The sequence below is a fragment of the Sander vitreus genome, unplaced genomic scaffold, assembly GCF_031162955.1.
Source record: "Sander vitreus isolate 19-12246 unplaced genomic scaffold, sanVit1 ctg423_0, whole genome shotgun sequence".
Taxonomy (NCBI): Eukaryota; Metazoa; Chordata; class Actinopteri; order Perciformes; family Percidae; genus Sander; species Sander vitreus.
Window position 1 is genome coordinate 35,464 of NW_027595542.1, and position 22,007 is coordinate 57,470.

General features: G+C 41.2%; 2 protein-coding genes across 5 annotated transcripts; one reads left to right on the forward strand and one right to left on the reverse strand.

Moving 5' to 3' along the window:
- Positions 1–9,165: 9,165 nt before the first annotated feature.
- Positions 9,166–12,899, reverse strand: LOC144514052 (Fc receptor-like protein 5). Of its 3 annotated transcripts, XM_078245244.1 has the most exons (7): positions 12,852–12,899; positions 12,212–12,302; positions 11,534–11,569; positions 10,760–11,023; positions 10,438–10,680; positions 10,156–10,365; positions 9,166–9,528 (listed from the first exon to the last, which is right to left on the reverse strand). In XM_078245244.1, exons 4-7 carry the CDS (start codon positions 10,989–10,991, stop codon positions 9,425–9,427), a joined length of 789 nt encoding a protein of 262 aa, XP_078101370.1. In that variant the 5' UTR covers positions 10,992–11,023; positions 11,534–11,569; positions 12,212–12,302; positions 12,852–12,899; the 3' UTR covers positions 9,166–9,424. The 3 variants fall into 3 exon arrangements, with proteins under 3 accessions (XP_078101370.1, XP_078101369.1, XP_078101371.1); XM_078245243.1 differs by lacking the exon at positions 12,212–12,302 and having other exon boundaries at positions 12,852–12,887; XM_078245245.1 differs by lacking the exons at positions 10,156–10,365; positions 12,212–12,302 and having other exon boundaries at positions 12,852–12,887.
- A 2,997-nt stretch (positions 12,900–15,896) lies between these two features.
- Positions 15,897–22,001, forward strand: LOC144514049 (V-set domain containing T-cell activation inhibitor 1-like). 2 transcript variants are annotated; one of them, XM_078245236.1, is made up of 3 exons: positions 15,898–16,081; positions 17,707–17,763; positions 21,040–22,001. In XM_078245236.1, exons 1-3 carry the CDS (start codon positions 16,039–16,041, stop codon positions 21,543–21,545), a joined length of 606 nt encoding a protein of 201 aa, XP_078101362.1. In that variant the 5' UTR covers positions 15,898–16,038; the 3' UTR covers positions 21,546–22,001. The 2 variants fall into 2 exon arrangements, with proteins under 2 accessions (XP_078101363.1, XP_078101362.1); XM_078245237.1 differs by lacking the exon at positions 17,707–17,763 and having other exon boundaries at positions 15,897–16,081.
- The last annotated feature ends 6 nt before the right edge of the window (positions 22,002–22,007 follow it).

A 22,007-nucleotide genomic window follows, 5' to 3' on the forward strand; every position in this document is an offset into this window, starting at 1 on the left:
TTTTTTTTTTACTACCACTAACACAGTATATACACCACTAACACCACGTTATTGCCACTAGTTTTACACTTATTTTTGGAATTCATGATCAATAAACCTCATTTTTATGAAATTATGCCTACATTTTGAGTAATAAAAAATGAAATTATGAATTATTTTGACTAGTTAACATCAGAGGAACATATGTTGATGGATAATCACAGACTGTCAAAGTTTAGTAACAGTTTTGACACTTTTTCTATTTTTTTTTTTTTTACTGAAACGCCCACAATTTAACTGATAATTAACATAGCCATGTTATTTTTGGGCAAGTTGGTTGAAAGAAACCCATATTTCTGACATAAAAAAAACATGTAGTGGCTGAAAATCCTTCCATAACCACTTACCAAGATAGCTGTATGATTTCAATGCACATAAAAAACCAAAATCCATTTTTAAGTCCATTTATTTCCATTTCAGGTACAGCGATGCAAAATAACTGGGTCAGTGCCAGTGGTTGATCAGGTATAGCTACCCCCCCCCCCCTTCCCTGCTAGCAGACATGATAAATAGCAAATAAGAAGCACTAATAATCGGGGAGTAAACAACCTAAATATGTATCTAATTAATGATACCACTCTTAATGTAGGTAGGCAGTTTCATAATAATAGAGCAAAGGCTCATACTGAATATCCATATTTATTCTCTTTTCTTACATCTATATTATTCTTACTACTATTATAATGTTACTGATACTACATTGCACATATCTGTACACAGTGGTGTAGTCCAATGTATTTTAGCGGGTATACTGTACTATATAAATATATATGGCCCAGTATGGACATATCATAGTGGGGGGGTGTCCTCCCCCAGGGAAGTTTTGAGCATCAAAGACTTCATGTCCTGTATTCTGATACACTTTAATGCACTTTAATATATATGGAAATCCTGGAGCTTTCTTAGTGGCTATACTGCGTATACCTGCGTATCACGTAGACTACACCACTGTCTGTACACGTTGTTCATACATTGTTCATATCACATAGCCACAGCCATATTTATTCTGCTCTTATAAGGTAATACACTGCACATATTTATATTTATTTTATATTACTCTGAACTACCTGAATCTTATCACGTCATGAACAGAGAAAAGGTTAACAATGAAACAGGCAGCTACAGGACAGGCAGGTGAAATGGGAGTCATCCTGTGTGGTTCAGGGGCATACATGGGTCAACCTCATTGGCTAGTACTTCATTGGTAGGATTGGTTAGATTTAGGCACGAGGAGTGAGATTGGTTAGGGTTAGGGTGAGAATACAAGGGTAAGCCAATCAGAGGCAGAGTAAGGCAGGACATGTCTTCACCATCCTAGGAAACACAAACTCTTACAGGAAGACAGAATCAGACATAAAGCTGAACACAGAGACAGAGAGAGAGAGAGAGAGAGAGACAGAGAGAGAGAGAGAGAGAGAGAGACAGAGAGACAGAGACAGAGAGAGAGAGAGAGAGAGAGAGAGAGAGAGAGAGAGAGAGACAGAGAGAGAGAGAGAGAGAGAGAGAGACAGAGAGAGAGAGAGAGAGAGAGAGAGAGAGGGAGAGAGACAGAGACAGAGAGAGACAGAGAGAGAGAGAGAGAGAGAGACAGAGAGAGAGGGAGAGAGAGACAGAGAGAGAGACAGAGAGAGAGAGAGAGAGAGACAGAGAGAGAGAGAGAGAGAGAGAGAGAGAGAGAGAGAGAGAGAGAGACAGAGAGAGAGACAGAGAGACAGAGAGAGAGAGAGAGAGAGAGAGACAGAGAGAGCGAGCGAGAGAGAGAGACACAGAGAGAGAGAGAGAGAGACAGAGAGAGACAGAGAGAGCGAGCGAGAGAGACAGAGAGAGACAGAGACAGAGAGAGAGAGAGAGACAGAGAGAGAGAGAGAGAGAGAGAGAGAGAGAGAGAGAGAGAGAGAAAAAGAAAATCTAATAATAATAATAACTGAATGAAGGTACGTTACCCTTCCTAACAACGTGAATGCGGCCAGTTTGGATGACAGCGTTTACCTTTGTGGTACATTTTACTGTAAATAACTGTGTACTTTTACTTACAGTACGTAAACCTCAGGACTCTTCCCAGTAAAGCGGGGGTTTCATATCGAGGTAATGTTGCTATTTTAAAGGTGGAGTCTGTGATTCTGCAGAAAGATGGCTGATATTTCAACTCACCACCCAAACAAAGAAGTATGGGGTTAGAATCTGGGAGAAATACATTCTTAACCATAGCGCTGACTGCTTATTTCACTCATGATATGTCTTATAAAACACCATATACACATGTTAATAAGGTACAAACTTTATTCATATATATATATTTACATGTACAAATGTGAGAACAACTGAGATCTTCACATCATTACATTACTCATCGCTGACATTTCAAATCATTTACCTCAGTGGGCAATTGTTTCCATTTAAACAATGTTACACTCGAGGGTTTGATTAGCCTGGCTGACACCAGGGAAACCCAGACCGGGTTCTGGGTTCCCGTTCCCAGTCTGGGAAAGGTTCATTGACAGTTCATTTCCAAAGGGGCGTCACCAACGGACGCCGCTCAAATGCCTCTGGGCGCCATTGGGTAGTCCTTCAACCAATCAGACCAACCATCCGGGTGACGCTGTGCTTCGGTAGCCGTCATGTTGAATGTAAACAAGAAGCTGCTCGCCGTCGCTGTGCTATCGTCGTCGCGTAAAGCCCGCCTCAGCGGTTGTGATTGGTGCCTCGATTTTGGGGACTTTGGAAATGGGCTTGAATGGGCTCTTCGCCAGAGTGACTTGCAGAGCAAATCTCAAATTTCCCGGAAGTTCGTCAGGGTTTACCCAGGTTTACCCACCCTATAGGGTCCATAAGCATCACTGGCAAAAAACAAGAGCCAATCATACGGCGCTGAGTCATAACAACGGCTCTAGTTATAACTAAGCCCCTGTACGTCTGGGAAATTCACATCTAGCAGCAATGTTTAACAAGGTTCCACCCTGTAAAGTGACATGGAAATGATGTGATATTTTCAAGTCATGGCTCTGGCTGTCAAGCTGAATTGAGTCTCGTTGACCAATCGGTCAGTAAAATGATTATTTAGAGTTGTTTGGTCCAGGAGTGTGTCCTGCTGTGGGCCAGCTTCTTCATCAGCAGAATTATTATTCTGAGGTCTTTTAGGTACCCAGAGAACGACCAAAACTATCATCACAACAACAAGAAGCAGCAGAGCTGCTATCAGTCCATAATGGCTGTTGATGTTTCCTCCATCCTTGTCTCCTTCGTCTCCATCTGTGTGACCTGCAGAGCAGAAAGAGTCGAGAGGAATCAGCCGTCAGTAGAAGACTGACGTCAGACATTATCTGCCGACTCGCAGCAGCTGTTCTCTACAAAAGTCTCATCAGAAACATATTCAGAGAACACAAATGACGCATAAACACAGAGACTCAACTCTACAAACTCACCTGAGACTGAGACATTTAGCTGGACGGTGCTGTAGAGTTTAGGTTCGTCTCCCCCCCTGATTATAACTCCACACTCGTATGTTCCGGTGTCGTTGACGCTGACGTTCTTCAGAACAACGGAAGCATTTCCGTCCTTCGTCTCCGGATCACTCAGGTCCACTCGACCACGATATGAGGGGAGCTGGTAGTTCCCATTTGTGTGGTTTTCTTTGTATAGAAAAACATATTTCTTTGACTCCAGGTCAGGTCTGCTCCACACTATAACTGTGATGTCAGCACCTCTGGGACCCTGACAGTGAAGACGGACGTCCTGTCCAGGCTTTGCTGTGATATTCTTTGTGTCTGAACAAGAAGAAACAGAGTGAGTGTGTGAGTCGTCCAGATGGGAATCATTTACTGTTTAATGTCGACATTTAGAGTAAAGTGAGTAAATAAAGCCTAATTGTTACTTTTTACAGTCTAAGGATTATTTCAAATGGCGGCGAGGACACACGCCTACCTCCGAGCCGTCTGCTTTGTTCTCCGTTAATGTTTTTTAGCCAACTGAAAAGCCCTGAGTCACCAACCAGTTATCCTGCTGTGAGTCATACAGATACCAACCGCTGCTGTGAGCCCCAAAAGGTCTGTTCAATGTCTGTTTATTTATCGCGAGTTATATCGTTATGGCATATGTTCCTTACATCGTGCAGCACTAATGAAAATACAACAATCCTTCGACATCATCAAGGAAAATAAGATAGGCAGCTCAAAGTCTCAGAAAGCCCAAAATGTAATAAAGATGGAGATTAGAGCTGGACTGTGGCACAAAGTCCCTGAACGCCTCAAACTGTCCTCTCATTTAAATCAGGCCTGAAAACATTAGTGTTTATACATTCATTCATTCATTCTAGTCCTTAAATGGACTCTCGCTGGCTTATTTATAATAAAGATTTAATCAGAATACTTTGTTGATCCCCTCAGGAAACGTGTTTAGTTGCAGATGCTCACAGTCATATTTAAGGTAAACATAAGAGTAAGAAAAGAGCGAGTCAATAAGTGTATAAAAGTAACGTTAAGTAACATCGCTACGGTAAGAAATAGATGAGTCAAGTAGAAGTTTGGAAAGATTGCTAGATACTTAGTGCAGTGTGGACATCAATAACTACAGTGACTAATGTATATTTAATATCTCTGTTTGTTATTCTATTGGTTAACTATATTTTGTCTTGTTATTATTGTCTTTTGAATGTACTTTTATTGTTTATGATTACAATGTGTTTCTATGCCTCTGAAAGCACGTCACCTTGCCCTGTGTATGAGTTGTGCTGTCCAAACAAACTTGCCTTGCCTTCCCATTCGCACCGCACACCCCCCCCCCCCCTGTTTGTAAAGCCCATTACTACTTCCTCATCAGAGGCACGTCGCCTTCTTTGGTTGGATTGAACAGGTTTAGACAGAGGAGCAGGTAAGCCAATCAGAAGCAGAGTAGGGCGGGACATGCAAAGTGGTGACGTGTCCAACCCTACTGCTCATGTGTGCAACGCCCCCTCGGTATAAGTAGAAAGTCCCAGGGAAGCTCTGTCGCTGATACCAACGATGAAGCAGAAGTCGTGGAAGTGGACGAACGAACGAGGACCAAGACACAACAACAACAAAGAGAGAGAGAGCTTACCGTCAGATGCGGTGGTCGGTGTCCAGAGCACCAGGAGGGAGACAACCACTCCTGCTAATTCCATGGCGAGAATGAACAGAAAAGCCGCCCGCCGGCCTCTTGTAGCAACAAAGTGCGGGATATCTCCGTGTCTCGGCGACGGCGGGATTCTACCGGCGGGTAGATCCTCGGTCCTGGCTCTCGTCTCGGTCTTTTTCACCGACGTCCTTCTCTCTGGCGTGACCCACAGCTGCTTCAGCTGTCCCTTAACAATCCCGCGTTTAGTTTTTACGCGTTTAGTGACATGAATTCATCTCTTTTTGTCTCTTTTTTTTCCAACATTTGCTGTCTTAGCAAAGGTTTTGTAGCTTAAAATCCAGTCCTTTTTTAGACATTTTGGTACATTATTGTCGCTTATTTAAATGCTTTTGGACATTATTGTTGCTTATTTAAATGCTTTTGCACATTATTGTCACTTTTTTTTAAAATATTCTTGGACATTATTGTCACTTTATACATGTTTTTGGACATTATTGTCACCTTTTTAAATGCTTTTGCACATTATTGTCACTTTTTTTAAATGTTCCTCGACATTATTGTCACTTAATAAATGTTTTTGGACATTATTGTTGGTTATTTAAATGCTTTTGCACATTATTGTCACTTTTTTTTAAATATTCTTGGACATTATTGTCACTTTATACATGTTTTTGGACATTATTGTTGCTTATTTAAATGTTTTTGGACATTATTGTCAGTTTTTTTGTTCCAGTCAGTTCAGACCGAAGATTCTGGAAGACACGAGTTGAAACTTGTAACACGAGAGGTGGCAAAAACCATTGACTTCCTCTTCCTATATGGTGTTTTCTATAACCTATGAGACATATCATGATGACATAATGGTTAAGAATGTATTTTTCCGAGATTCTAACCCGATGCTTGTTGTTTTTTTGTTTTTTGTTTTTTCTTTTACATTTGGGAGTTCTTTGTCCCAAACGCTGTACGTTATGGACACTGCACGCAAAGAAACAAAAGTACAAACATGACAGAATGACATGCAAGGGAATAACAGACTGAGTTGGCAGGGATTTACCTGGGGGGTTTGTGTGTGTGTGTATATGTATGTGTATATATATATATATACACCAAAGTGTGGGGTCTGGGTGTCCCCCCCCAGGGTTATTTTGAGCCTCAAAGACTTCATTTCCTGCATTCTGATACACTTATGAACCAATTCATAGTGGGAATACCTTATTTATCCTATGACGAGGAAAACACAGATGACATTCTGATATATATATATCAAAAATATAATGGAATATAAAGCAGTAAGGGGGCTTTCACATCAGGGCCCTGCATATCATGTAGACTACACCACTCTTCCTGTGACTCCATGAGACTGTTTTCAATTCCAAATATTGAGACGACGTCTGTTCAGCTTGAAGTCGGAGCTGATCAGGAGATTCATGCGCTGACTGTGTCGTTGCTTTAAGAAAGAAAACAAAAAAATGTTCACGTTGATCTCTCTGTGTTCAGCTTTGTCTGTAAACTGAATAAATTATCCCCCAATGGGTTTCCTCTCTGTGACAACGTCAGTTCTTAGGAGGCACTGTTAAAGGGTACTTAACTTAAAGTAAGATTAGGTTAAAAAGATGATGCTGTTAAAATGGATTGTTCAAATGCTATTGGACACGAGTAAAGTACAGGGTGAACATAAGTAACGGCAGTGAACAAGTGGCTGGAACACGTCAGACTACAAGAATGTCACATAAAGAATATTTTCATTATAGAGATGTGATTATAAAGATTTGATATGGAAATATGTGTTGGGAGTCGTGTGTAACACTTAGTAGGGCAGTTTTTATGTATGTATTTATGTATTTATTGGCCTGTTGTTTGAAGATAGTTGTCTTTATGTTAATAACATTGTTAAAAGAATAGGAGAAATAAATAAATGAAAATTTCTTCCTCCCAATGAGTCGTCAGGTGTAAGCTGTTGTCAAAATACTTGTGTGCGTCATCAGCTGACTGGGCGTTCACCCTTTCAATTAAACCAACCAGATATCGCCACGATCTCCGTGAGCTGCCGCGCTGTTGCATTCAAACTTTTATTCAAATACTGACTGACTCCTCCACTCCAGCGTGTCATCCTGTTTCTTCTTGTAAAATGTTAAACTGTAGATTAACTATAGCACAGCATCAGATAAATGTGTTTCAGTATGAAGTAACATGAAATAGAAATACTCAGGTAAAGTTTCTGATAGTCCTGCTTAGGTACAGTAGAAGAGTAAATGTTCTGAGATCATTTTACACCAGGTGTTTACATCAGTGTTTGAGCTGATCTTTCTACAGACTTTCTGGACGTGAAAGGCTTTCCAGTAAATTGATCCTTTGGAGAACAGAGTCAAGCTGCTGTGCTGCCCCCCTGCTGGCTGTCTGACTGCATGATTGCAATATTGCTGTGTGTAAGATGTAAGATACAAGCAAGACACAAGCCGAGGACTGACCTCGTCTCACCGCTCTGTGCCTGCGGACAGATAAGAACAAGTACATGTCTCATGCAATCTACACACTGTAAAACATTGTTGAAAACAGAGTATACAGTTTGAGACACCTGTCTGGTTAACAATAAGGAACTATATTGTTGCGTGTCATCCTTTAACGATCTTCCCTGAGGAAGCTAGGATCTGGAATCCATTCAACTGATAAGTGAATATGCCCCCATGATAACCAGCCTGGGGAAGGAGAGCAGGGGAGGGATAAAAAGAGCTAGGGTGTGAGCAGCCGGCATCAGATGGCCGGAGGAAGCTATGTCTGTTTTGCTAGGGAGAGAATAGACTTGTCTTGAAGGTATCTGATCCTTGGGCACAAGATTGTAATATTTTCAATATCATTTCACTAAAGCTTGTTATATTTTAACTTAGTGAATCCTGAGTTTTATTCCTGATCGTCCAGTAAACAGGAGTTAAGGTGTGGGGTGTAGTGACCTTAAATTGGAGTCAGATTACGATCTGGCCATTTTGGCCCAGATCAGAACCGGTCACAATTTAAAACCTTCAATATCTCTGTGTTGCTATCATGCGTCTTAACAATGTTAATAATAATAATAATGTTTGTTGCAGCTGCAACGGTGTCCGCGTGTGAGTTTGGTCTCTTTTCTGTTTTCTGCTGCAGAGTGTTTCTGAAATTAATTAACTGTTGGTTTGGACACTCTGTGGTGAGATGTCATGTGTGTTTTGACATGTTAATGATCTTTATTTTGACGCCTAAACACAGTAAAGTTACTGTAATATAGTGACAATTGAATGAACAAAGATACATGAATTAAACTTCAGGGATCAAAGACCAACACAAACGTGTATCAGCTGTTCCCTGCTGAACTGAGCATGTGTGAAGAAAGAGAAGGTGCTGTGCTGCCACCTGCTGGCTGTCTGACTCAACTGATATGATGCTGTCATCCAAAGACATTTTTACAATGAGCGTCTCATTCCCACTCACAGCAGTGATAGGGAGCTGACGTTAAAGACACTGACTGAACTGAAAACACACACGCCTGTATTAGTTCTGAAGACAAGACCCCAAAACAATTCAACTAAATCCATTTCCAACCTTCGTTCTGAGGATAGTTCAAAATGTCCTCACATTCAAAATGTTGTTTTCCAAAATAACAACTACATCCTAAATCATATCTAAACACTAACATCACCAGAAACCAAGTTTGAATCTTGAAATACTTGACATTGTTGGGACTCGACTCCCATTTGGGTTTGAGTCCCCACAATGTGACTGCGTGACATTTACCAACCAGAAATGTGAGAAATGTAAGGACACAAGCTGAGTTTCAAAGCTCAGTATGATTGTGGTCAATTGTTTTCTGTAGAAATACTGAGCTTCGAGGCCCAGTATGATTGCGGTGACCTAGTTTTCTGTAGACACACACGACAAAGACCGGCAGAGGATGTCTGACTCTGTGAGCCACAACTAAACCACAACAAGCAGCAGTACTTTCTATCTGACTGAAAACACACAGACAGCATCACAACATTAATCTGAGACTACAGGAAAATCTATGGAAAAAAACTTTATTGAAAATATTCAGGATTACAGAGATAGCTGTAAAGGAGCAGTTCAAACTTAAAGCAATGATTTAATGTTGAATATTAAAATCATAATCATATCAACTTCCTGATGATGTAACGTGTGTGATCCTGTCGGAGATCCTGACTTAAGGTCAAACTAGAACATGTGGAGGTCCACAGGGAAGCGTTCTGGGTCCTCCAATGTTTCTGATCTACGTTGGACTCGAAACATTTGAGCTTCTTTACAGATCAGTTCAGAAGTGATGCTCTGTGGTGACGGTGGTGATGATGTCATCATCCAATCCCTCCTCAGCCTGGGAGGGCGGGGCCGTCACCGCGGAGACGGACAGGTCATTTCCTGCAGTCAGAGCAAGTTAGAAAAATGAGTTGTCTCTAAATTCTGTTAGATACAACTGTCAATCATGAAGAACAGACAGGTAGTGCAAGATTGACTGATTGATTGATTGATTGATTGATTGAAAAGTCAGTGAAAGATTCAGGGTGCAACTTATTCTATGAAAGGGTTTGTATGATATGCTAAGGAATTAGGAGACAGGTGGCTGGTCACATGAGGTTGAAGTTAAGTGGTCTTTACAGTTAAAGATAGCCGAGAAAAGGTGACTGTGAGCCGGTAGAGAGCACCGTTAGGGGATGGTCCTTTCAGAGGCCGTTACAGTTGACAACAAGTGAGCTTCTTGCTACAAAGACGTTTAAGTTTACACACCAAAACGACAACTTCAGATTAGAAAAAAGACTGTGCTTTGGATTAAAACACTGGTAAAAGTCTTGTGTTTTCACCGGGACATGAACTCTGCTTCCCGAAGCCCTGTGTTTTATGACCAACCCATTCATCCAGACCTCCTCCCTACAGAGACCTGAGTGCTCTTACATAGCAGCAGTTACTGTGGTGCATGCAGCTATAAATATGTGGAATTCATACGGATTACACTTTTTTACTTTTCATAGCTATATGTACGAATGGTACCTGTGGCCCTGTCTCGATATAAAGACACCATTATGAAAGTGGAGATGCAGTACAGACAGAACACCACCAGGTGGACGACCACTCTGAATACAAGGTGGAGGATGTCTGAAGACGGGGGCGGGTCTGAGGTTGTGTAAGGGGGCAGAGCAGTGGTTGAGGCGGGGATCAGTGGCGGCGGGCTTGGAGGCGGGCACGTTGTCTTTGGTTTCTCTGTAGAGAGAATCAGCTGTCAGGTGAATATCTGGATGAATGAACTCCTGAAATCAAAGGTAACCTCCTCACCTGTGACAGAGACCCAGCTGGATGGAGACTCTCCAACTCTGCTGATGTAACACTTATAGAGGCCTTCATCAGACCTGGAAACATGGTGGATGGTCATGTGACCTGCAGGCTCATTCCTGATGAAGAAGCCATCTTTATAGAAACCAGCTGGGAGGTTGGAGGACGTCTTTGTTTTACAGTGCAGAGTGAGGTCTTCTCCCTCCGTCACAGGGAGGACAGGACTCTGCAGGATCACTGGTCCACCTCAACACAGAGACAAACTACAGCATGTCATCCATTCACACACAGCTTCATCAATACTGACTCCACAGACTGATCTTACCAGTGACAGTGATGTTGATGCTGTTACTGGTTGCTCCCTCTCTGGACTCACACCAGTAAACTCCACTGTCCCATGGAACCATCAGACCAATGATACAGGATGAACCAGCAGGTCGTCCCCAGCCAGCTCCACACTGAGACATCTTTCGTCTGGTTGTATTCCTCCTCAGAGTCCATCCAGCAGAGCTTCCGTCCTCCTCACAGCTCAGAGAGACAGATTTATCTTCAAACATCTGAGAGCTGCTGGGACTCACAGTCAGAGCGGCTGGAGGGAGGAGGAAGTAAAACATTTTTTACTGAATTAAACTAAATAACCATTTCAAGTGGGGGGTCAACTTCTTCTCTGGATCGAGGCTTTGAGGACAGAGGGTGTCGTATTCTACAGAAGTCTACAGGATCTAAAACCTTGTTTGGCAAATTTGTGCATAGGGATATGGAATAAAATAGACTTGACTTGAGCCCTCTGCCCTTCCAGACTTCATGGTTACGTGTCTGTAAAGTCTGCAAGGAAGATGTTTCTTAAAACCAACCGGCTGCTGTTTGCAAGAAGCTGCTCAATACATCTTATACTATGAAAGTGTTAGACATAACACCCACACCTTAGTCTTTTGGTGTTCAGACTGTAAAGATGAATGCAAATTACAAGTTGTGACAGAGGATGCTTTTTGATTTGTTGTTTTGCATGTTGGACTAAAACCAAACACGCTGAACCCGGATGGAGGAGTTGTGGCAGCAGGAGTCATGTTTCAGACTGTGATAAAAGGAGTCCACTAACCTGTGTTTGTTGTGCCGCTCAGCAGTGAGGTCAGAACTGAAGAGAAATTAAACTCAGTGTTGGTTTGTGGTTTAGCATGCAACTAGACATCAGAGAAAAGCAACTATTTATCTTTATAAAATGGCAACATCCCATGAACAAAGTAATCCCAGTTTATAGAAAATATTTTGTAATTTCCTACAAATTCTCACAATGATCTACATGCAGAATACTTAGTGAGTATTAATTGTGTCAAAGAACGCTCCTGCAGTAATCTTTCTGTCACCAGTGGCTTGTGACATCATTTTCTACTTGCAACTGGCTGCATATGTCTGTGGGTAATAACCAAAAAGTCTGATCTCCTATCCTGTTAATTGTCTCATGACCCCTCAGATTGATCTTGTGACCTCTTCAGGTGGGTCCTGACCCCAAGATTGGGACCCCCCCCACTCATGTAGCACACCCATGCCCCTGCACTAGTATTTATCTGGATGTACAAAGTTCTGATTGCAGTGTTATGTACTTAATGGTCTGATGCACAGAGACATGCTGTTCTTTAAGGAACATATCTTACATGGTTGTATTAAAACATTGTTATTTTGTAAAGAGCGTTAGGACCAGGGCCTGGAATTAACACCCGAGCATGCAAATGGAAATGCGGGTGTATTTAGCGAACGGCGGGTAAAACTGTCAATCTACCTGCCACGTAGACGGGAACTGAGAGTTGAGTTATTCATTAGTTGTTCTTTTGCCACATTTCAACCAAGTCTGCCATTTCCTTGGATTTGAGCTAAAAAATGATCCAAAGAACAGTGAAGGAAGACGGTTTAATGACCAAGATGGTTTAATGCCAAGTTACCTTTTGCAATCGGGACTACAAATTAAAAATTAGAACCAATTATACATTGATTTTGTTACTAACTTGACAGCACCGCCAGCCACATTGGCTAGTGGCCAAAAGATTTAACTTCAGGCCCTGGTTGGATTAGAAGAGTCACAGTTTTAAGAGGTGGAGACTTTTAGTCTCGAGCATGTGTCAAACTCCAAAACACTGGATACTGTATTTCCCATAATGCATTTTACAACTGTTTTCATAATTGTGAACGAACACACAGGACATAGCTTTAAAAAAAAAAAACAATGAAAAATAAATTGCTGCTAGTATCACATCATCTTAAAGTAACATTCTCATTAATGCCATGTTGTGTTCAGGGAAGAATGTGTGCAACACACAGGCATTAAAAGTGATGTAAAAGACAAACTGTACATTGAATAAGATGACAGTATGCTATATTGCTAAATTTCAGCCCAGACAGAAACCCACCCAGAGTTTACTCACAGAGCAGCCACAGTAGAGACGTTTCCTCCATCCTAACAGTTGGTGAAATGATGTCTACACTTTGTTCACTTCATAGTCACATCAATTAAAACCCTCCTCTTTCCTCTGTGACTGGCAGCGGTTTAGTTGGGAGGAAGTGAACGGGCGGGGCGTGACTTTGTACCTGCGTCTCTGACAACTCGACTCTGTTTAACCACTGGCATGTGGTCAGAAAGAGACACCGTACGGCTGCACGCTATCGGTCCGCAGAGCAAGGTGTGATGTTTCCACTGGCTTTGTTGAGTGTGCAAGGTGAATGTTGATTAGATCCTGACTTTGACTGGATGTAAATGTTGTTTTAGGGTTCATAGTGAGTCAGGTTTACCTCTGTGTAGCTGAACACCCTCCTGCTGTTGTCCTAATTACAAGAAGTCTCTGTCATACACAGTAGGACAGTTTTTACACCTTTTCACACAGTGTCCATATTTGTTAAAGTCACTTCCTGTCATTATGAATATGGTGAATTAATATGTAATGATGCTGACATTTCAGTTAATTTATTTTGCCTTTATTTTCATGCGGGGCGATTCCAGGATTTTTGTAAGTGGGGTAGCACAGGGGGTATCCATAATCGCTCAAAGGGGGGGGCATTTTGAATAGTCACCATGGAAACATTAATTGGTCTTGTGACAAGAGCTGGGAAGATCGGCAGAACAGGCAACCAAGTGACAGTACTCTGATCCAATGGAAATCACAGTTGTCAGATTGACAGTTCAACGGTCCTCTATGTGACAGCCTCACTACATTGTGTATGTGGATCTGAATCTGCACAACAGGAAACCCAGACTGAATCAGGATATGTCGACATCATGGACAGAGACATAAACAGTCCAGCAGAGGTTCCGCCCTTTATTAATCTCTTTTTAACTGTGGTCGTATAGTGGAAATTGTTAATTTTAACAAAAGTATGACAATACAAGTCTTACAATACATTGTCTCTTTGACACCGGAATGTAGCACGTTATACATTTTTCACATAATAAAAGTCAACATCAAATACAGTAACATACTGAATCAGGATAGGCATGTTGCAACACAGTCTCACGGAAGTTCGTGAAATGGTCACGTCATTTCCAATCTATTGATTCGTGTACGCGGCCACGTATATCTCGTTTGGTCAGCACGTAATGGGAAGCATCTTTTGTGATCACAGCACGATTCTTTCTGTCAGTCGGGCGTGAAATGAACACGATCGCCAAAAAGTCCGTGATGGGCCCAATGAGGTTGGGTTTTGGGAAAAGAACAACGGGGAAAGGAAACGTGACACAGCGGGACACAATCCCCGGTCTCCGGGGTGGAAGTCCTGTGTTGTTTGACCCATCCACTACCACTATTCATACTACTCGCTACCGTAGTCGTGCTGTGATCACGAAAGATGCTTCCCATTGAAATACATTAGACATACATACCTAGACATTTATTTAAGAAAGTAGGAGGGCTTGATTTTCTTCTGCAATGTGGTTTTGAGGTGACCAAAATTCATGTCAAGTTATCAAACTTCCACAAACAAGTTCTCCAATATTGGAAAATGATATTCACCCATGGTAAGGATGCCCCCTGGGCGCCTCCCTACGGAGGTGTTCCAGGCACGTCCAGCTGGGAGGAGGCCTCGGGGGAGACCCAGGACTAGGTGGAGGGATTATATCTCTAACCTGGCCTGGGAACGCCTCGGGATCCCCCAGTCGGAGCTGGTTAATGTGGCCCGGGAAAGGGAAGTTTGGGGTCCCCTGCTGGAGCTGCTACCCCCGCGACCCGACCCCGGATAAGCGGATGAAGATGGATGGATGGATGGATATTCACCCATAACCTAATTCTCCACATGGACCCACCTTATGGAACAGCAGGGTCATTATAATCAATAGGAAATCATTGTTCAGGTATGATTGGTATGAAAAGAGCATTGTATTTGTGAACGATATTATAGATGATAATGGTAACTTTTTGGAATATAAAGATTTTTTAGACAATATATATAATATATTATTTCAACTGTACATATAGAGAATATAATATGATCTGTAAAGCAATACCTGTACACATATTATATTATATAACACATTGTTATATGCAAGGACAAGACCCTTACCAGCTTTACCAAATGTAGTTATTAATAATTGTACTTTATCTGACAATACATGTAATAATAAATATATTAGTGATGCTTTGACATCTAAATTATGTTTTGGTTATAACAGAGGGTTGTGTGTACAGGTTCCGAACATGGACGCATTGTCCATAGAAAAAACACATTTTAAAATCATTTGAAGTAGAAGTATACCCTTGTGTATTTTGTGAGGTGGCTGATGAGACTCTGGAACACATGTTGAACCCGTGTCCAACAGCTTCTGGTCTGAGATACATAACTGGCTGTCACCTAAGATGGATAATATCCCTACTCTCACCTTGCCACACATCCTCTTTTATATGGATAATATAGATTCATCAGTATCAGACTTAGTCAATATGATTATTCTAATGGGTAAATATCATATTCATTGCAGTAAGTGGAGATGTTCTAAGCCTTCCTTTGTTTGGTTTATAAATGACTTTAAATAGTCACTGAAAAAGATCCAATCTACTAAGATTGCAAGGAAAATATGTAGTGCCATATCTAGGAAACTACTGTTGTGATTAATCTCTCCTTGTGTGCCTTCATGTTACTTTCTCTAGCCTTTTTGCTTTTGACTTGTGTATTTTTAAGTAGCTCCTCCTTTTTGTTTTGTTATTGGTTATTACTATGTCCTTTTCCCCAACGAGAGTTGTGTATGTTGTACTTGGGACCAACTGGATCCCTATCAAGGACCCCTGGGAAAAACACTGATATAACAAGCTAGGAGCAATCGGTTTTTGCAATTGGTCGTTTTGTTCGATATATAAACCAGTAACTCTTACCATAATAAAATATTGTATGAAAAAAAAAAAGAAAAAAAAAAAAAGAAACCCCAAGACCCGCCCTACGAAGCAGCTCCATTGGTTGCGCTTAGGCATTTCACCTCGAGTCATGGCTGTAATACAATAAATACTTTTGAAGGGCGGGTCTTGGCTTGGCCATAGTGGGATTCGTAATATCGCACCCGGGAAACTTCTACACATACACGCCCATCAGCATCCACACACGTTTATTGTAAAGTCCGTGATTCATTCCAACATGAAGCCCGTCCTGCTGTTGACGATTCTCTTCGCGGGTTTCGGTGAGTGTGTGTGTGTGTGTGTGTGTGTGTGTGTGTGTGTGTGTGTGTGGTTTTTTTTTAAATGGGAAACGATTCAGGTGTGTGATTGTTGACAGTGGTCGGCTCTCAGATCTGTTAACATCTCGGGAAAGGCTTTGGTTGTCATTTGCTGCCGGTCAAAATCATGGAGCTGGAAACATTAGGTGATTTCCTTTCAGGCAAGGGGGTGTAACCGGGCACGAGTTTAGACACACTTTCCCATTCAGATGAATGCGGAAGCCATTTAAAACACCTGAGGCAGTGTACATAGACATTGACATTAGCGTTATGCCTCGTTCATGCAGTGATTGCCGTCTAAAGGAGCACCCTGTGCGATTATAAGCAACCCAGGCCCTTTTTCCACTTGCCAAAAAGTGATCGCAGCAATTCTAGCTTGTGTTTTGAAAAGTTGTTTCTGCCTCAAAATGACCTGATTTCATGAATTAGCAATCAATTAATTGTCATCTGTCATCTTTTTCTTCACATAGGCTAAATGAAAAGGTATTTCCACTGTAAAAAAAAATGGTGCATTAAAGCGTATTCAAATGCAGAAAATGAAGTTGCTGATGCTCAAAACTTCCCTGGGGACGGACACCCAGACCCCCCCCACTATGATATGCTCCCCCTTCCCCAAAGGCAGATTCTGGCCCATATATATATTTTTGGTATATACTATCCCGCCAAAACTTTTTATCTGTTGAAATTCCTTTTTAAAGAGGCATTACAACCAGTGGTGTAGTCTAATGTATTGTAGTGGGGATACTGTACTATCTATATATATATATATGTATATATATATATATATATGGGCCAGAATCTGCCTTTGGGGAAGGGGGAGCATATGATAGTGGCGGGGTCTGGGTGTCCGTCCCCAGGGAAGTTTTGAGCATCTGTACATCATCATCAGAGTCCTCTGGTAATCGTTAACATCCCAAGTTGGAGGCTAAGGACTGTTGTTAACAGAGATTACCTGAGGAAGTGTCAGAACACTTATATAAAAAATATATAAATAATGACCAGCCTGTGAAGAATGACGGCTAAAACAAAAGTGGTTCAGTGGACAAAATGAGATTTTACTTTCTGACCTTTAGGGCTGGGTATCGTTCAAAAATATTCAATACCGATACCATTACAGTGATTTTGATAATGGTTCCTATACTTTTTTTCGATACCAGTTTTATAAAACAAAAAGAAATGACAACACTACGGCACAAATCATTTTTCCAGCTCCTAATACGTTAGCGTCTCTGTGTAACGGAGAGTTATTCCTGCGTGTCTCTACGACGTGTAACGTCAGCCAATCACTTATTAGAGCTTGGTCGAAGCATGCTGCGTGCTGATTGGCTCACTGATGCTGATGACATTTACTCCTAAGGTACTAAAAATGGGTTTTGAATGACGAGGCATTTTTCGGTACTCGATGCTTTAGAGGCAAATCTGTCGGTACCTAAAAAGTATTGAATTCGGTACTCAGTCCTACCGACTTCTCAACTGATGAATCGACTCATTAACATTTTGGGGGCAGCCATATTTTAATTTTTGAGGGGTATACACTCCTTTTTTGGTTGCAAACTGAACATGTTTTCTCCGTCTGTCTGCTGTTTCAGCCGGTCAGACAGAGGACAAGACGCAGGAGGAGGGACAGACAATGACCACGCTTTCAGGTGACGGCATGGTTTCACTTTACTACTACTACTACTACTACTACTACTACTACTACTACTACTATTACTACTATTGTAGACTTTTAAAAAGTCCAATATTGACTCCTTAAACTGTGTGAAAGAGGTGTAACTGGTGTTGGCAGCTCTGGATAGGCTTGGTTCTTTTCATGCTGGTAGTTTTGTATTTAATTGTCCCGGTAAGATATTTTGATATATAACAGCAATCATTTATTAAACGTCATATTAGCACTAGCATTACCAGGCATTTCAGGGGTACTGTAGAGTGTCTGTATCCTTTTGTTATTGCTGATGGGCCATAATCGTGTCCTGTCTATAGCGCTGCGTTAATCCTTATAGCAGCAACAACACACTATTCACAGCCAGATAACCTCAATTCAGTTGTCATTGACATTGTCATTGTTTCCAACAAACGCATACACAGTAGACAAAAAAAATTAGCATTATCAACATTATTTACAGACTCAGAATTAATGCAAATGACATTATTATAAACGTGTAAATGTACATGTGCAAATGGCATAGTAAATGGAAATAGAAACGTATAAACTTATAACCGCTTGAACCCACAAATAACTGCTGAACTCTTGGCAGTGTAAAATGTGCTACTTTTAAAGGACAATTCCGGCACAAAATGAACCTAGGGGTTAATAACGTATGTCTACCAAGTCGACTGTTCTCTGAGATATGTTTTCATGCTGAACAAGCTAGCACAAACCGGTGATTAGCTTATAACGCTAGGCATCCGGGGCACTGGTAGAGTAAAAGTAAATCAGTATTTCTACACCACTAACAACGCTCATAATAGCACCACACTACAACGGTAGCATCATGAGGGTCCCTACATGTACACAGAAGCATTAGAACTTTGTAAGTGTACAGAAAGTTTATTAAAAGGATAGTTTAGAAAGACATTGCCTTCGGGTATACAGGCAGGCGCCATCTTGGGAAAACAGTCACGACCAGTCGAACCACAAACGCCGTGTAACCAGTAACCAGTAACATAGCTCAGGCAGGGCGTTCATCGTTCGACTGGTCGTGACTGTCTTCCCAAACATTGCGATTGCCTGTATACCTATAAAAGACATTATAAAGACATTACCTTCAATTGTCCAAATTTTCACGATGCCACCCGATGCATGATAGTCCAGTCGTTTGCGCTGTGTGGAATTCAGTTCAGTGCACACAAAGTCTCCAAGGTTTCCATGAGCTCCCCCCCCTCCCGCAAAATATATCTTCTCTCTTCTCATGGCGGTCTGAGTCGTATCAGCGTATAACCTGCGGTGGCAGCATTTGGCCTCCCCCTGAGTTATTTAGGTGGACGGCAGAGAGAATTGGGTTAAAACAGATCAGTGATGCTGTCTTGCTGCCCCTTGTTCTCCGTTGAGTAAACAGGAAGTGAATGTATCCCCGGTGTGTCTATGTGGAGTGACTGCGTCAGACTCCGTTAAAAAATAAATTAAAAAAATGCTGACTATTAAATGCTGTTTGGCAGAAACTGGTCATACAGTAACTTTTTGGCCAAATTGGCCTTGTGTGCTCAGATTAATTTGACATGCTGTTAACACTAGAGATGGTCCGATACCATTTTCTGCTTCCCGATACCGATTCCGATACCTGAACTTGCGTATCAGCCGATACCGAGTACCGATCCGATACCAGTGTGTCATATATTTTATTATATTTTAAGAACTGTAGACTATCCCTGTATGGATGATATGATGTATAACAGCTGTATACTACTATCCCTGTATAGATGATATGATGTATAACAGCTGTATACTACTATCCCTGTATGGATGATATGATGTATAACAGCTGTATACTACTATCCCTGTATGGATGATATGATGTATAACAGCTGTATACTACTATCCCTGTATGGATGATATGATGTATAACAGATGTATACTACTATCTCTGTATGGATGATATGATGTATAACAGCTGTATACTACTATCCCTGTATAGATGATGTATAACAGCTGTATACTACTATCCCTGTATAGATGATATGATGTATAACAGCTGTATACTACTATCCCTGTATGGATGATATGATGTATAACAGATGTATACTACTATCTCTGTATGGATGATATGATGTATAACAGCTGTATACTACTATCCCTGTATGGATGATATGATGTATAACAGCTGTATACTACTATCCCTGTATGGATGATATGATGTATAACAGCTGTATACTACTATCCCTGTATGGATGATATGATGTATAACAGCTGTATACTACTATCCCTGTATAGATGATATGATGTATAACAGCTGTATACTACTATCCCTGTATAGATGATATGATGTATAACAGCTGTATACTACTATCTCTGTATGGATGATATGATGTATAACAGCTGTATACTACTATCCCTGTATGGATGATATGATGTATAACAGCTGTATACTACTATCCCTGTATAGATGATATGATGTATAACAGCTGTATACTACTATCCCTGTATAGATGATATGATGTATAACAGCTGTATACTACTATCCCTGTATAGATGATATGATGTATAACAGCTGTATACTACTATCCCTGTATAGATGATATGATGTATAACAGCTGTATACTACTATCCCTGTATAGATGATATGATGTATAACAGCTGTATACTACTATCCCTGTATGGATGTGATATGATTTCTATCTTTGTTGTCAGTCTGGCTCAGGTTAAACTCTTTGTGAAACATGAATGCCCCAGAACGTTCTATTATTCTCCAGTTTGACAGTCAGTTATAACGGAAAAAGAACATAAATAAACTACTTTAACCTATTTTTTCTTCAGGGCTTTATTACGTGGTATCAGATCGGTGCATAAACTCCAGTACTTCCCGATACCGATACCAGCGTTTTAGGCAGTACCGGAGAAACATCTCTAGTTAACACACCAGTTTCACTCCTGGAAATTCCTCCTGGTGTTCTATAAAACACTTGTTTTGGAAGAAGAAAATAACGAGAGTAACGGGGGAACTAGGTTTGAAAGAGTTTTTCTTTAAATGCTGTGTAGCGGATAGAAACTTTTAAAGTGTTACATTTGAGAATGGAATTTGGTGTGGTGTTATAGGATCGGTACTCTGTATCGGACGATGCCCAAAGCCAACGTATTTGTATCAGGACTGAAAAAGTCAGATTGCTGCATCCCTACTGGAGACATCTATCATCAACATGTATGTTGTACTTGGACAGTTGTAACTTTTCTGTTCTGTTTATTTTATTTTATCTTTTTGTTTCAGACCAGACGTTGGAACCTCAGCTTGGAGAGAATATCACTCTGCCGTGTCAAGTTCCCAGCAATGCCAATATCAAAGCTGTTAATTGGACCAAACCTGACCTGGGATCACAAAATGTCTTCTTTTACCGGGATGGGCAGCCTGACACAGACAACCAGCATCAATCTTTTGAGAACCGCGTGCAGCTGGACAATGAGCCGAAGGGCGGTAACCTATCTTTGGTTCTGAAGAATGTGAGCAGCAGCGACTATGGGAGATATGAGTGTAGCTTTAAAGAGAGTAAAGGGGAAGGTATTATTACGTCCCAGCCCATCTGCATCGTCATCCTAAAGGAACCAGGGCGGCCCATGTTAGTTATCTGTGTGGTTGTTGTTGTTGTTGTTGTTGGTGGTGGTGTCTTTGGTTATGTCAAGATGCGTAAAAGGTGTACAGAGAAGAATTCAGACCTGACTGTTTCTTACACACCAGAGGCCTGGACTACGAAGCAAGATTTGGCGTTAACGAGCTAACTTCAGGTTCAACCCAGAGTTTACTGTACTACGAAGGTGGATTAGTTGTTATCGGGTTCAATCACCGTGGTAACTCATGCTGAATACCTAACGTGGTCGGGAGCAGGTTAAGTTGGAGATTAGAGATCAACTGACCAATCAATACTTGGTTAATAATGAGAGAGAGAGAGAGAGAGAGAGAGAGAGAGAGAGAGAGATTGATTAACATTCCCTAAACGCCCTCAAAACTTTGTATTCCCCCAAAAGGCTAATTCTGAGCAAAGAAAAACCCTGAAGTATAATCACATCCATGAAAACATATTTAAATTGCAGAATTAGAGAGTTAAAACAGATGAAAAGATGGAGAACCAGACGGATAATATGTACAGCGTCAACGGAGAGAAACACGGACAATCGAACAAACAGACAGTGACAACAAAGAATAACCTTCTGTAGAGAATGACAGTAACAGCATACAAACAA